Consider the following 16322-nt stretch of genomic DNA (forward strand, 5'->3'; position numbering starts at 1 on the left):
TTTAGTAAAGGTCTAGAACGATTTAAAATAGTAGCAAAACACGCTGCAAACGCGTATAACACTTATCACATATTCAAACAGATAATTTAATGAGTCATATGTACTACCCAATCAGACAATATGCAAATCCGGAGGCAATAACACCTAAACAAACTCAATGAATCAGACAATAATACATTTGGAAGAATGACAATGGGCTAATCCCCAATCACTGATACACATAACCAAGACAAAATTGCATTAAAAAAAAAATTCAAGTAACAACACTGCGATTGTTTATTTTCTTCATATAGTAACATACAACCCCTATTCACACGTATATACGAACCAATTTAATTTACATACAATAAACAAATAAAAAATAATAAAATCAGAGATGTGCATCGAAAAAAATGGAAACCTTAGTCGGTATTACGTATTAAAACATTCAATTCGCACATTACTAGTTTTATTAGGGAATCACGCATCGAATATGTATTTTTCAGGATGGCAACAGACAAACCCTAACCACAAGTACATATATGAGGGATTTTCCTAACCTTGCTGTGTTGAAGCCATGTCTAAGAATTCCTTACAGCCAATTCCAATCCGGCTCAGGCTTCTATTGCAATTGAGTGGCGATTCTCCCGTCGTATTCCACCAATTTCGTTCGCACGTGCAATGGGTGGGATCTTTGAGTTGGTCAGAAATTTTCCTCCCCCGATGCTATTAATCAGATTTTGTAGCGGATTACAAATGGGTCAAATGAATTGCAAATTCAAAAAAGAAAACGCTTGTTATTTGCATGTGTTTTATTTTGGGTTTTATCGTGTCTACCAAACACCCAAAACTTATTATCTAGTTTTGTAATTTAGCTATCAAACACAACACTATACTACCTAAGATGTCTTGCCTACAATAAGCTCTCTGGTTTTTATCTACCATGTCTTATCTTGCATGGGGCCGGTTCAAATTCGGTATTCCCTACACATAAAAATGGAAAATATTATACACAAATTTACGTAGATAGATAGATATATAGACATCTCTCATATGCATAAATTTACGTCCATCCATGGAGAGCGTGAATTTGATGGGTTCTCTTTTGAGAAATTAATCACTCAATCTCATAACCAAATATTCTGCATTTTTAGGCTTATGCCGCAGGCCCAGATGAAGTGAGCCATTTTTGGGGTAAATTTCCTTTGCCGCCATTAAGTCTCAACAGGTAAGCAGATTTACTTAACATTTTAGTACATGTTGAATGAGGTGTTATTTGGTGGGTTTTGATGTTTTCTACGGTTTCATTTGTTCAAAGCTGCAATCTTGTTGATGGGATTTGGGGTTAATTTAATTAATAGTGGCCATGCTATTTGCATGTGGAAGATATTACAAGAGGTTTGAAGAATTAGTCCGGTCTAATGCAGATTGACCACTTTTGGTTTTCTTAGAAATTCAAGGGTTTGAACTAGAATTTTATGAGTTTGATATGTAAGCTGCTTAAAGCGATAAGTTTATGATAATTGTGTGGACTATAACGGGGAACTTGACAGGTTCTTGTTTTACTCCAGCGTTTACTAATATGGATTAGAAATTTGGGATATCCTAAGGCCCTTGATAATTTCTACCATTTGAGCTAATTTTATTTGATTCATATTCCATTGAAAGGGTGGGATTGGAGATATACACGTAATGAGGATAAAAATAATCAATCATGAATCTTATCAATCATAAAAAGTAAACACCCCCAATATGGATTTGTGTTCTCATTGCTAAATTGAGAAATGGTGAAATGGTTGCAACCTTTTTGTATTAATATGTTTGACTGAGTATAATTAAGTGCTACTTGTATTATATAAACATAATGAGATATGGGGTGATATTGGATGTGAGAGTGATTGCAGTTTTGTTTGATTAATTGAGTGTTCATATCTTGTATATTTAGTTCGAAGTGAAAGATGGTTGGGCATCTGCATCCGAAACTAAGGTTCCTGAAGTAGATGCTCTCAAAGCAAAAGAGTGGGAAGTTATGATGTACCAAGATGAAGATGCTGCAAGTCAATGTATTAAAATTAGGAGGCGACCAACAACTGGACCGCCACAATATACGAGTTTCAACTAAACTGTGCTAACTGCAAAGATACATCTTTATATATCAGTAGTACTCAACTTTATTAGACAGTTAACTCTACCCTTACACACACACACAGAGTACATACATAATGAGACAGTTCATTGTTTGCACCTTTAGAAACAGTTTCCCTTCTGCTGTACCGATCTTCATGATAAAAAAAATTTGAATAATTTTCTCCTGTGAAAAAATCCTACATTTTTGCTCTTGGAATATCTGCAATAATTCAATATACAATCTCAATCTCTTTGTAGCTGCTGTCACTTTGAAGATTTACTGTAAGCAAGCCACTCTCTGAACTGTATGTGAAGTCCTCATCTTTCTTCTCCACCTTACAGAAACGTGGTTTCTTACTCGAATATGCTCCAAACAATCCTGTGCCTCTTGCCTTAATTGTTACAGTATCACCAAAAGCACAATCTTCAACTGCTCCACCAGAGTTGTACATCTTGATCAGACCAATAGGTGCAAAATGGATGTCCTTATTCAACATCTGTTGGTGATATCAGATAAAAGTAGTCCATGTTAGTCATCATGGATAATAATATATGAAAAGATGAGATTTCTTTTTTTTTTTCTTCAAGAACTTTGCTTACTTTTATTGGAGAAATAGTGAAGATTTCACACTCTAATAGGCCTAACGACACTCCAACACCTCTGTTTTTAGGCACTCTTGAAAGGGTTCCTGCAGCATTTGAAAAAGAAGAAAGAAGTTAAGATCAAGATGAATTCTATTGCATGGTTTGTTTGTGTTTTGAGCTGTTTCTGTGAAGAAGCTTTGTTGAACCTGCGTTGAAGGCATATACAGCGCAGTCTTCAGTCCATGTTTCGCCTGCAATGTCTTCAAGGTATTCCACATCAAGGGGGCTAAAACGACCTGAGATGAGGCCGGTGTTTTGATTGGGTTCGGGTGCTTGTTTCATAGGCCAAGTTCCAGCTCCTTGGCAGTTGAAAACTCCAACCACTCCAGTTATCTTGTTCAAGTTCCATATCTTGAGCAAGCTCTTCCCGTCCATGACTGGATCAACAAAAAGGCAGTCCCGTGTAGGCCTTCCGGCATATCTAGCCCTCAAGATGGATCCATCATGCAGCACAAGTTTCTTGAGAATCTTGAAGTCGTGTTTCCCTGGCGTATCGCTGTAAACAAAATGTAGCCGAGTTGAGTTGATCACGATAATTGAAATAAACGAAGGTTTTTGAAGGATCAGGGCAATGATTTTACCTCACATAGACTGGACAGCCTCCTATTGCTCTTGCTGCACCATGGAACTCTGCAGTGTTGTGATTACTCTGCAGCATCGATGATCTTTTAGTATCGGATAATTACATCAAACGTTACATGAACTGAATGAAGTGTGTAAAATCGAAAGTATACTTACATGGAACATGTCCCAATCTGGCACAACAACTTCACCTAGCAGGAGGCTGTTGAAGGACACAGTTGCAATGTGCAGGGTCTGAAATGTGGGCTCGTTAGGCATGAAATCCTCGGAGGCTCTAGCAGTCGCGCTCTTCTTCGAGCTGAAAATCGAGTCTGAGTTGTGACACATGCAGCAGATCAAGTTGTTATCAGTGAAGTTCTTCTCAATGGACTCATCAAGAGCTTGATGATACTGTTTGGTGATGGAGACTCTGCCACCGTGTCCAGCTCCCAGAGTCTCGATCAAGTTCTGCACGTCGACCTTGACACCGTCCACCCCGCTGCTGGCAAGATAGCTATGCATATCGTTGTAGAAATCGTGAACTTTTTCAGGATCAACCACTCCAACTCCATACTTCTCTAGGCTGTCCATGGCTATGTCTGTGATGTTCCCGAGATTCCCTGGTGACTGCACGGGGTATTGCAGCTTTGGGTTGTACTTCTTGAGCGCCTCCGATGCAGGCTGCACTCCGCCCCAGTAGCCTGCTAAAGCGTGCCACATGTAGACATACCTGCACAATAAGTAAAATGTGAGGAATTATACAGAAGATGAAGCTATTTTTCAGACAGAAAATTTAGGCCTATTGTGATCAAGAATCTTACTTCAAGCCATAATTCTCCTTGATGTGATGGATCAACTCTTTGAGATTTGTGCTTGAACCATCTGATTCTGAAATCTTGAACTTGCTATTTTCCTTGATATCTGTTAATCTGGTTGCAAATCTGTACCAAAAAAAAGCATTGAAAAGATGATGATTGTAATGATCAAATGCATCAGAAGAGATGATTCTTGCTAAAAATGTACATGACTTACTGTGTTCCTTCAATGACAGGCTCTCCTTCCTTCTTGAATTCGTTCTCTGTTTCTTGCCACCCGTCGTCTATGATCAGATACTTAGGGGAAATGCCGCCTTCTTTGAAGCTGCATGATGCAAGAATTTCATACAAATTAAGAAAAAGGAAGATATTTGATTTATCATTTATGTTAGTATGATTGAAAACTTGGGATTTTTCACTTTTTATCATACCTTTGTAGACCCTCCTTGATTCCATGTGGAGTAACATCAGTGTAGAAAGCATCCCATGTGCACCATCCAAACCAGTCTACATGAGCAGGTGCCTGGTTTAAAGCAAAAAACCATATTCAGATTTCAAGAAAATTACACACATTTAGTGCGTTTTGGGGATCATGGATAAACTATTATTACCTTCTTGTTTTCCAGGTGACTAAATGTGCCCTTGTGCTTTGCCAAAATCCTGCAGAAACAGAAATTTCAAGAATCAAAATCTGATTTGCCACATATTTTTGAGATCATTTAACTACGTAACATACTTGATTGAATCCTTGAGAAGCTCAAAAGGGTTATCCCCCGAACTGACAAAAACGCCTTCCAACGCTTGAGAAGTTCGGACATCCGGATCGCCTGACACGAATGCGAAAACAAACACGAGCTCAGTTTCAATGGGAAACCAAAAGGAGGTGTATGCCTTAACAGAGGGAATGTGTGAGCTGATTCAACCTACCACTTTCATAGCAGAAGTGGAGCTCGTTCAACTTAGTCCCTTGCAGCGTTGTCCTGAACGCTCCATCCAACACGGGGAGCACGAGCACGTAGGTCTTGTTCCCACTCGTTGTACTCTCCTCGTCTAACAATTCTAAAACAGATTCTTCCTCAGCTTCCAACAGAAGCATCTGAGTCTCCATAGGAATCTCACTAGCTGATCTCCCAACACGCGGTATCATCCACCAGATCTTCGCGATGAAGAGGCACATGAATCTGTAGTTTCTGTCATGATTGTGCAGAAAAATGTTAGAACTGAAAAAAGATGCAGCAAAATGTGACTGCACAGCACTCACTCGAGAGTCCCAAGATTGAAGACATGGTGTGAGCTCGAGCTAGTCGAAGTGGCTCCAATGAAGGCTGATCCCGAGCTTGCTGGGGTGATGACAACGTTGTTTGGAACTCCGGTTAAGACAACCTTGCCCCGAACCATGAGGCACCCATTCTTGATCACTGGCACAGCTGTGATGGTCATTTTTCCTTTTGTTTTGCTACAGTTTACCAAGGCGTTTTTCGGGTTTCAACTGCAAGAACTAGACATGAAGCAGCATGAATCAAGATCAAGAAAAGTGGCAAAAGCAAGAGTTTATTACAAGCATAACTTTGACTAGATTTTAAGAGAAGCAAAGTAGCAAAAGTGATGGATGATCAAGATTCTTACCAATCTAAAATGTCTCAACTGCCTTAATGAAATGAGAAACAAGAATAGAAGAGAAGAAGAATGAGATCAGAGGTGAGGAGCTATGATTCAAAATTTGGCTTTAAATAGGTGGAATGGGCCAATGGGATCAACGGAACAAAAGGGAAGCAGCTAAAGATTGAGATGATTTGGAAAATCGGTTGTTGGGAAAATTATTACATTAGGATGAATACAAGTAATATTGACAAGGAGATGAGTCAGCAATGAGCATTCGTGGACATTAATAATGTGTAAGACTGTCCACTGTTTTTGGAGGCAAGACAACCTGACCACAGCTTCAGATTTGTCTATTAAGCACTTAAAGGGGCGAATTGGTATAGTGCTTGGAGCATTAATCGAGATTCAAAGTTTCGACTTTTTCTTGGTATTTCCGCGTCGCCCTAGATAAAATAAATCTTCAAATTAATTATTCATCTTGAGTTTTGACAAATAAAATTGCGAATTATTTTAAAATTTTAATTCTAATACGATTTCTGAAGCGTGACGAATTAAATCACTATTTTTTTAATTTTGTTCCCCTATTTTTTTTTCAATTACCAGAGTACTGAATGTGAGCTTACGTGGATTAGTAAAACGTACATCGCTTTTGTGAAGCCTAAACGATGTCGTTTCGTATAATTTTAATTAACATTTTCTCTAAATTATAAAGGGATTGTATCCTGCATCTGTACCCTAATTTTTTACATTCAACAATTTTTTTGCTAACAACGTCATAATATGATTATTATGTGGCAAATTAATCCATGTAAGCTCTAATTCAGCAATTTGATGATTGAAAAATATTAAAAAGATAAAATTGTAAAAATTAAAAAAGTGATAATTTAATTCATCAAATTTCAAAATTCACGTTAAAAGTACAATTTCTAAAATCATGCCAAAATCCCGTCACCTTATGTGTTGTAATAATATGCAACTCTTAGATCCAATCAAAGAATTTATTCAAATAATATGTAACTCTTATAATCTGTGATTGGCCATGTGGTATCATGGCCATCTTAGTTCGTTGAAATTATTGTGATGGCATATAACTAATTAAAGATTTCATTGAAATTAGATTATGGTGGTGTATGATTTTTCCAGATTAAATATTAGGTTCGTTGTATTGAGAATTATCAAAATGATTGGCCATATGGGATCGTGGCCATCTTCATGAAAGTTGCAGTTTTGATTGTTTGTTTATTGGCGTTATTGTGATATTGTCCATTATTTTCTATAAATAGTAATAGATTAATTTATGTGGTCAGCAACCTGACTTGAATAAAAAGAGAGTTTGAAGACCCACCAATCTGAGAGTAGGTTTGGCCGAAGAATTAATGGCCTTCTGTTTAGTGTGAAAAAAAATTAATTATTTATTGCAATTATTTAATTAGAGTTTAAATTTATGAATTTTGTACTTAAAAAAAAAAAAACTCAATTCACTAATTAAAAATAAAATACTAAACCAATGGTTAGAGACTACGAAATATTATTGGTGCAAGCTATGAGCTAAAACAGCTAGAAAAGTGCCATTAATGCATTAATTAACAGCTGTACCTTACACTAGAAGATATAGATCTAATTAAGCAAAGTAATTATTTGACTAAATTCTTTGCTTATTTCATATTTTATTTAACCGTATGATATATACAAATATTAGTGATATTAATGTAAATATAATATGTAACTACGTACGTAAACTATTACAATAAGAAATAGAAAGATTTTTTGAAGTGCCCATATAATATTTCACTCCCTCCGTCCCACCAAGCTTGGGTCGTATTCCTTTTCGGGCTGTCCCGCCGAGCTTGAGTCATTTTCTTTTTTGACAAAAATTAAGCAATTTAAAGCACTAATTTATAAAACTAATTACACCCTCTATTACCTTCTCTCTCCTACTTTTATCACTTTTATAACTACACACTTAAAATATTAATCTACAATTTCTTAATTCTCGTGCCCAAAAGAAACGCTTCAATCTCGGCGGAATAGAAGGAGTATATTTTAGTATCTTTAAGATACGATGCATGTATTATATTATTCATGAATTTGATTTACTTTGATAATATTTAAATTACACCATCAAAATAAATACCGTCAAAGAAAAAGAAAGAAAAACGTTGAAACCACTGCATTTTCTTGCTCAACTTTGACCACCCCATGTTTGAAAGTCATTAAACCAAATACTACTACAATTTTGCAAGTTGCAACTTCTGTTTGCAGCTGTTAAAGAAATAACCGCGTAGGATCCGGGTTGTCTTTTTTTTTCTTTTTTTTTTTTTTTTGAATTACGTAGGATCCGTTTTTTGAGTGTGTACGATTCAGCTTCGGTTGTGGATCAAAGTATTTGTTAAATTATTCAAGTTGTCGGCAATTATTGTGCTATAATTTATTTATGCGTTACTCTACACTAATTCATCTCTCGAAATATAATAAAAGTGGGTTTACATAAAATTTTCCTTAAAAAGATGAATAAAATAAGTTGAGAAAATATTACTCCTTTTATTTCCTAAATAATTTTCTAGAAGGAAGGGATAGATTTTAAGATAAAATTATTGAATATATTGAAAATAGTGAAAAAAATATTATAATTAGTATTGAAGGTGGTGATGAAAAAGTATTAATATTCCTCATATTCCCCGTCCCACAAAAAATGGTTTGTATTGCATTTTGAGTTGTTCCACTATAAATGACATGTTTTCATAAATGAAAAATTTTAACTAACTTAAAAAATGAGTAAAAATTTAAAATGCCCACTTCCTTATCTTTTTTTTGTAAAAATGTCATCTCTTATTATACAAAGCATTCTTTGCCCTATTATTTAAATACCCTTTGATTTGATGGGTTTGCTTGGTTTTCTGTAAAAATCTTACACATTTGACAGATTTGACAGCTATCAGTCAAAAGTACAGATGACCGGTGGGTGGCTAGATCATGTGTCCGGCCGGTAAAATCATGTGTCCGCCCGGTGAAATTATGTGTTCGCCCGGACAGACACATGATCTAGCCACCCACCGGTCATATGTACTCTTGACTGATAGTTGTCAAATCGTTGACTTTTATGACTGATAGCTGTCAAATCAGTCAAATAGTAAGACTTTCACAAAAAACCAAGCACACCCATCAACATTAAAGAGTAAAATAGGTACTTCACATAATTATGGCATAAAATGCTTTGTATGATAACTTAGGGCATTTTTACAAAAAAACTTAAGGAAGTGGGCATTTTTACCTAATTAACACTTAAAAAAGTGTAGGCACTATCACTTTCAACTCATTTATACATTCTCCTTAATTTTTGTGTTGAAAAGTATTGAGTCACTTATAGTGAAATGGAGGGAATATTAAGAATGGTGAATAAATTGTGTATTATTAGTGGTGAGGTAGTGTCCCAAAATGGATAGAAAGTTATTTGGGAGACGATCCGAAAAGAAAAGATAAGAAGTTATTTGGGGGGACATAGGGAGTATATTTTTTTTATTAGTTATCATATGTTTATTATAGATGAAAAGATGAGAAAATATTCACACTAACACCCAAAGATTACATTATTGAGCATTATACCGAAAATGAGTGAAAATGAACTGCCCAACAAAATATTCTATCTTACTCGGAAAAATAATTTTATCATAGTAAACATGTGAAAATGATAGAAAAATAGTGAAAATATATATTTTCTCTCATTTTCTATAAAAGTAAACGAACCCTAAATATACATACATAATTTATAGACTATAATAACTGATGTCTCATGGATCATAGTGCCGACGCACGAATTTTATAAAAAAAGAATATTTTTGTTTATTTTCAAATTTTGTCAATCTTGAAATCTTATAAAATTTAAAATTAAATAAAATATTATTAATAAAGATATTGTCATATTTCAAGTATTTATATTAATTTTTTTGACAGCAAGTTAAATATTTATATTGATGTATAGTATTAATTTTCAAGAGTCAATAAAATCGCATCATGTTAGCTCTAGACCCATAATTATATGGACTCAAACCTAAAACCCGATTCTTCCTATAACTATAAATGAAGGTCTACATATCAGTTCTGAACGCATCAAATTATAATTGAAGAGTTCAAGAATTAAAGTTGAATTTCTCTACGACGAAACTATCTCCAATATTCAAAGTTTCCCATCGAGGTTCAAGGTGCTCTTCATGGAAGCAACCCAAAGCTCAAATCAAGCTCAACATTTGATCTAGAAACAAGATGAAGGCCCTCTGCATCAACATTATAAAACCCAAAGCTTCAATCAAGTCCAAAGTTCGATTTGTAAATAAGGCGAAGGCCCTCTACATCAACGTTATAAAGCCCAAAGCTCAAGTCAAGCCCAACGTTAGATCCGGAAACATTGAGAAGGCCCTCCACATAAACGTTATAAAGCTTAAAGATCGAATCCAAGAAGACCAGAGGGCCAGAGGCATTTTTTCTCCAACAAATCTCAATGACTACTCAAAGCTTGTGTGAATAGAAGACAAAGGAAAATAAGCCGAAGAAAAAAGCAAATTTTGGGCGACAATTGGGCAAAGCGACGCACTCCATTGCAGGGCAAGAAGGAAAGACGAATTTACTTACCTTTTCGGGAGGATACTTGCCAATTTAACAGATACTAGGGTTTCAACGTAGAAGGAAAGTGTCTTCGCTATCAACCCTAGTATCAAGATGTCGGCCCTGATTTCTAGGCCAAGACCTCAGCCCACTAACTATCTATAAATATGGGAGCAATCCAGCAGAGAGCAGGTTCGCTATTGCAGCTTCCAGTGCTGCCCCCAACACCGCCGATTCACTTTGTTTTCATGTTCTTTAGCTTTATTTACATATGCTTTGAGTGTGGTGGGGAAGAAACAAGTCAGGAAGCCACATTTACTTTCAGTTCTATGTTTTTAGTTGTTTTGCCCGGAGTTGGTGTCGGACAAAGATTGCTTTACGTTTAGACCTTCTACGTTAATTATCAAGTATGTTATTTGATCTTTCTTTCTTTGTCTTTATTTACTTTGTTTATGAGTAGCTAAGTTTTTATTCCTGGTTTGGGCTAAGTCGACGTTGGGTACGAGGGTAATGAATCGTGAGGTCTAATTGGGCAAAATAATTGTGCATGTGTGCTCCCGAAGCATTAGGTCTTAATTAAACAACTTAATCAAACTTGGAATATTATAAGACTGATAACTTTATATGCAAGATTAAGTTACAAACAGTAAACATGTCAAAGTGTGGAGATCTCACACTTCGTATAATGTGACTGATGCAGATGGTGATAGTATGTCTCTGGGCATGCCTGTGACCATTTGGGTCTGTTAAGCGTTAATGCGTTCTAAGCATACCCGCAAATTAACCTCAAGTTTTGATGCGGGAAATCTACCGAGGTTGAGGGAGGAAATAAACCACTTCCACCCAATGACATGCAGGCACAACGAATAACCTTAAATGAATGACTGAAAAATACACCCTATACCTTACTAGACTATGCCCAGACCGTGCTTATTTTATTATTGATTTTTTTCTGTGTTTCATTTTCAACTTTTACATTCAATCAAAGTTTACATCTCGTTCAGACCAGAGCCCTGACACTTAGACCAAAGTGCAAATCCATAAAATTGTGACACCGAGTTCCAAGATAGACCGACTCTCTGTGGATTCGACCTTATAGTTGCCATTAGTTCATCTTGATTGCAGAGCATAGGAAAATACAAATATCATTTCACCCAGAGTCTTAACGATGGGCTTTGGCAGTGGGCTTGCTTGATCTTACAAAATCAAGTCAATGGAAAGAAGAGTCTGACATCAACTACATCAATCGTTGGAGGAATTTGAGTTTAAATTGCAATGATCAACTGTCAAAAACTTCAGGAATTGAAATATGCATCGAAGACATGCGTTGGAGTCTTCAATATATCGTGAAAGGAATTCAACCAAAATCTTTTGAGGAATTGACTACTAGAGCTCATGATATGGAGTTAAGCATTATTGCAAATGAAATTGAAGAATTATAGATATAAAAGCCTCACAACTATGATGAAAACCAACAAACATATACTGGGGTCAAGCCTTTTGAAGAATCATCAATTGAAGAATAAGAGAAGATTGTGTCTCTAGTCACGAGTCTATCTTCCAACATATGATGCAACCTATAAAATTCTACTTGATAAGAGCCTAAATCATCAATAGAGCTCATGGACACGAACAAAACTATCTAGCTATTTGAAGAGTTATCCGAGTGAAAACTCATTGACACGAGTATAAAATGTCTACAAACTCAAATTCAAATGATGACACCTTGACACGGGTATAAAATATTTATAAATTTAATATTAAATTCAAATTCAAGTGAACAGTCCTGGACACAAGTTTGAAATTCAAATGTAGATTCCACAACACGAGTATAAAAGGTCTCCAAATCCAAGTTCAAGTTGAGTACTCATTGACAGTTTGACACGAGTATAAAATATCTAAAAATTCAAGTGAATACTCCTTAACATGAGTATAAAAGGTTACAAATCAAGTTCAAGAAAGCTTCTATCCAAATGCAAATTCAAAATTAAAAGCTTCTTGATATAAACATAAACTATTTAGATTCAAATTCAAATTAAAAAACTCTTAAATATAAGTATAAACTACTCACAAGTTTGAATCTCAAGAACTCCAGGATATGAGTATATATTGACTACTAAATTCAAAATTATCGCAACTCATTCATTTCCACGACAAGTAGTTCATGTACAAATCACGAGGGGACATTTGTAAAAGAAGAATTTTATTAATTTTATATCTTTGTCTACTTTTGAATCTTATAAAATTCAAAATTAAATAAGATATTGTTAATGAAGGTACTCCCTTATCTTAAAGATCTATATCAATTTTTTTGTCAACAAATCAAATCTTTACATTGATATATGTCGATCTTCAAGAGTCAATGAAATCGTACTATGTCAGCTCTAGACCCAAAATTATACGGGCTCAAACCTAAAGCCCGACTTTTCATACAATTATAAATAGGGGCCTCAATATCAGTTCTAAACACGTTAAATTACAATTGAAGAGCTCAAGATTGGAGGAGAATTTATCTATAGCGAAATTATCTTCAATATTCAAAGTGTCCCATCGAGGTTCAAAATGTTATTTGTAGAAGCAACTGAAAACTCAAGCCAAACTCAAAGCTCAGATCAAGCACAACGTTTGATCCAGAAACAAAGCGAAGACTTTGTGCATCAACGTTATAAAACCCAAAGTTTAAGTCAAATTCGAAGCTCCAACAAAATTCAACGTTCGATACGGAAACAAGGCAAATGCCCTTTACATCAACGTCATAAAGCTCAAAGATCAAGCCCAAAAAAATTAATGGTATATTTCTCTAACAAATCTTAAGAACTACTCAAAGTACATTCGAAAATCAATTTGAAGAGAAGAATCATAGCAATCCACAAAAATACATTTGATTTACAAATATTGAAATTGTACGTAATTTTGTACTCCATCCGTCCCATTACAAATGTCCTACTTTCATAATGGGATGTCCCATTACAAATGCCTCATTCATTTTTTGACAATATATTCTCTCTATACCTAATATTTAAATAATTTCCACTAATCCACTTTATCTACTTTCTACACATTTCTTAATCTTCGTGCCCAAAAGTAATGGGACATTTATAATGGTACAGAGGGAATATTTATTAAATTAAATACATGTTTACATATAAATCTAAAATGAAATCCATTTTGAATTTTATTTTAGTATTCTCTCTGTCCCACTCTAATAAGCTTGTTTTTTCTTTTTGGGATATCCCACTAGAATAAACTCGTTTTTCATTTTGAGTAAAAAAAAAATGTACTCCCTCTGTCCCACTATATGGCTTAAAACTTTTCGGCACGGTAATTAAGGAGAATGTGTAAATTTGTTAAAAATGGTAGGACCCACATTATTTTAACGATTAATTTTTTTCATTTATGAAAAAAAACAACTTATAATTGGACGACCCAAAATAGAATACATATCACATTTAGTGGGATGGAGGGAGTACTTAATTGATGTGGACCACATCAGTTTCTTCCTAAAAAGTAAGTTTCTTAATCTTCGTGCCCAAAAGAAACGAGCTTATTAGAGTGAGACGCATAAAGTATTTTTTTTTTCAAAACATAATATTGTTATGTTCCCAATGGGACATGCAAGCAATGCGAACTCCTATCTATAAATAGCAAGGTTTGTAAACCTCACCACTCCATTCCCCACCCCCCCCCAAAAAAAAACATAATATTGTTATTGTTAATATTATGAATAAAAGATGGGACCTTTTTTTTTATAAATTATACAACTAAATAAAAAGTTAAAAATCATACACGATGGACTCGATTGCAGAATTTCAGGTCTTGAGCATTAATCATCTATTGCTAAGTCAACACACCCATATATAATGGACACACTCTTGTTTATATATTGGCGCGTCTAGGTTTAATATCCGAGAACTTGTATATATAAGAGCATTGGCATCGTTCTACTCGATCGCCCCTACTCGAGTAGGGGCGAGATCTAGTAGGGCGATGCAGGCCTTGGTTACTCGAGGGCTACTCGAGATGTCGAGTATCACCCGATGTCCTCTATTTCAGGCGCGTGTTTTACATGCGCTTAATTAAAAAAAATACTGATTTTAATTCAAACGGTCCGATTTTCAATTCCTTTTTTTTAATAGTCAACAACTATTTTAGTCGTTTGAATTTTTTTATTTTTTTATTTTTTTATTTTTTTTTTGCTTTCCTATCTACAAATACCTCTAAACTTTTTCATTAACACAACAACAATTCTACTCCTTCAAGCTCCCCAAATTTCTCTTTCAATATTTCTTTCTTTTTTCTTTAAAAAATGGCGAAATCCCAGCACGATTCTTCGTCTGATTCATCCGACGGTGTAGCTCAAGCGATCATAGACGAGATAGAGTTGCAGAAATAATTGCTTGCTCAAATCTACACCCAACCGGAGCCGGAACGTGTTAAACGTCCCTGGTCTGATGTCCACCGTGATCGTGAGGGGGTCCATTTACGTCTTATGGAAGACTACTTCAACGACAATCCGACGTACGGGCCTACATTTTTCCGACGTCGTTTTCGAATGCAGAAGGAGCTGTTCTTGCGCATCGACGAGGCTGTTAAAGGTGAAGATACTTACTTCCAGATGACCACTGATGCAATAGGTTGGGACTCTCTCTCTCCCCTTTGCAGAAATGCACGGCGGCTATCCGCCAATTAGCCACCGGCGTCAGTTCAGATACTTTCGACGAGTATCTCAAAGTTCTGCAAGGGTCATCCGGGCTTTCGGAGTCCATTATTTGCGCCGTCCAACGTTGGAGGACATCACACGCCTTACTCAGATGCACGAGGCGCGACACGAATTTCCCGGGATGCTCGGGAGTCTTGATTGTATGTATTGGGGGTGGAAGAATTGCCTAAAGCCATGACACGACGCATATACACGCGGTGATCAAGGGGAGCCAACCTTGATCTTGGAGGCCGTTGCATCCCACGATCTATGGATTTGGCATGCCTTCTTGGTGTCGCTGGTTTGAACAACGACATCAACGTTCTCAACCAGTCGCATCTCTTCGCCGACGTGTTGGATGGAACGGCGACGCCGGTGATCTTTGAGGTCAACCGACGCTACTACCAGATGGGCTACTACTTGTGTGACGGCATATATCCGAAGTGGCGTTGCTTCGTCAAGAGTCCATCGATGGGCGACCAATTCGAAAGAGGCGAGGTTCAAGAAAATGCAAGAATCGGCATGGAAGGATGTCGAACATGCCTTTGGAGTCCTTCAAGCTTGGTGGGGAATCATTCGAAATCCGACGCGTAATTGGTACGTGGAGCACTTCAAGGACATCATGTTATGTTGCATCATTATCCACAACATGATTGTGAAGCACGAAGGTGAAGGAGCTACCAATTGGAGAGATGACGACGCAGGACACGGGGTGTCTAGCAGTGACTCGACGGAGAGTGGTCGAGCAACCCCGATTTCCTTTGAGGAATATGCGCAAAGAGATAATATTCTCCGAGATAGGCAGATGCATGCTATACTCCAACATGATTTGATGGAGCATGTTTGGGCACGTTTCGGACCTCTAGGGCCGGAATAGTTATTTTTAGGATTTGTTTTTATTTTATTAAGTTTTATGTAATTTTTAGGATTTCAAAATTAATGCAATTTAAATTTGAAGTAAATTGTGTTATTTAAATTTATGCAATTAAATTTAAATGAAAAAAAAATCAAAACTAAAAAAATTAAGTAGGCTATCAAATAATCCCAATATGACCTCCTTACTTATTGTGGTTCACTCCTATCAAATAAGCTATCAAATAGGCTATCAAATAAGACCAATATAGATGCTCTAACTAACCTCATACACCTTGAAATTTATCTTGATTTACACTATTTAAAACACCTTGAAATTTATCTTGATTTACACTTTTTTAAAAGAAAATTTCGATATTACCTTCCCAGATGATGAATTTTAAAAAATCTGTCAATCAGATATCTTATCTAAAAAATATTGG

The 16322-nt window shown here is 35.9% G+C and overlaps 1 protein-coding gene across 1 annotated transcript; it reads right to left on the bottom strand.

Moving 5' to 3' along the window:
* Positions 1-2028: 2028 nt before the first annotated feature.
* On the bottom strand, positions 2029-5944 carry LOC131004441 (probable galactinol--sucrose galactosyltransferase 2). The gene is made up of 13 exons (XM_057931138.1): positions 5754-5944; positions 5389-5625; positions 5055-5317; positions 4864-4954; positions 4739-4787; positions 4559-4650; positions 4345-4452; positions 4134-4253; positions 3490-4042; positions 3333-3400; positions 2898-3247; positions 2707-2795; positions 2029-2603 (listed from the first exon to the last, which is right to left on the bottom strand). Exons 2-13 carry the CDS (start codon positions 5565-5567, stop codon positions 2337-2339), a joined length of 2229 nt encoding a protein of 742 aa, XP_057787121.1. The 5' UTR covers positions 5568-5625; positions 5754-5944; the 3' UTR covers positions 2029-2336.
* Positions 5945-16322: the final 10378 nt, after the last annotated feature.

The sequence above is a fragment of the Salvia miltiorrhiza genome, unplaced genomic scaffold, assembly GCF_028751815.1.
Source record: "Salvia miltiorrhiza cultivar Shanhuang (shh) unplaced genomic scaffold, IMPLAD_Smil_shh original_scaffold_399, whole genome shotgun sequence".
NCBI lineage: Eukaryota > Viridiplantae > Streptophyta > Magnoliopsida > Lamiales > Lamiaceae > Salvia > Salvia miltiorrhiza.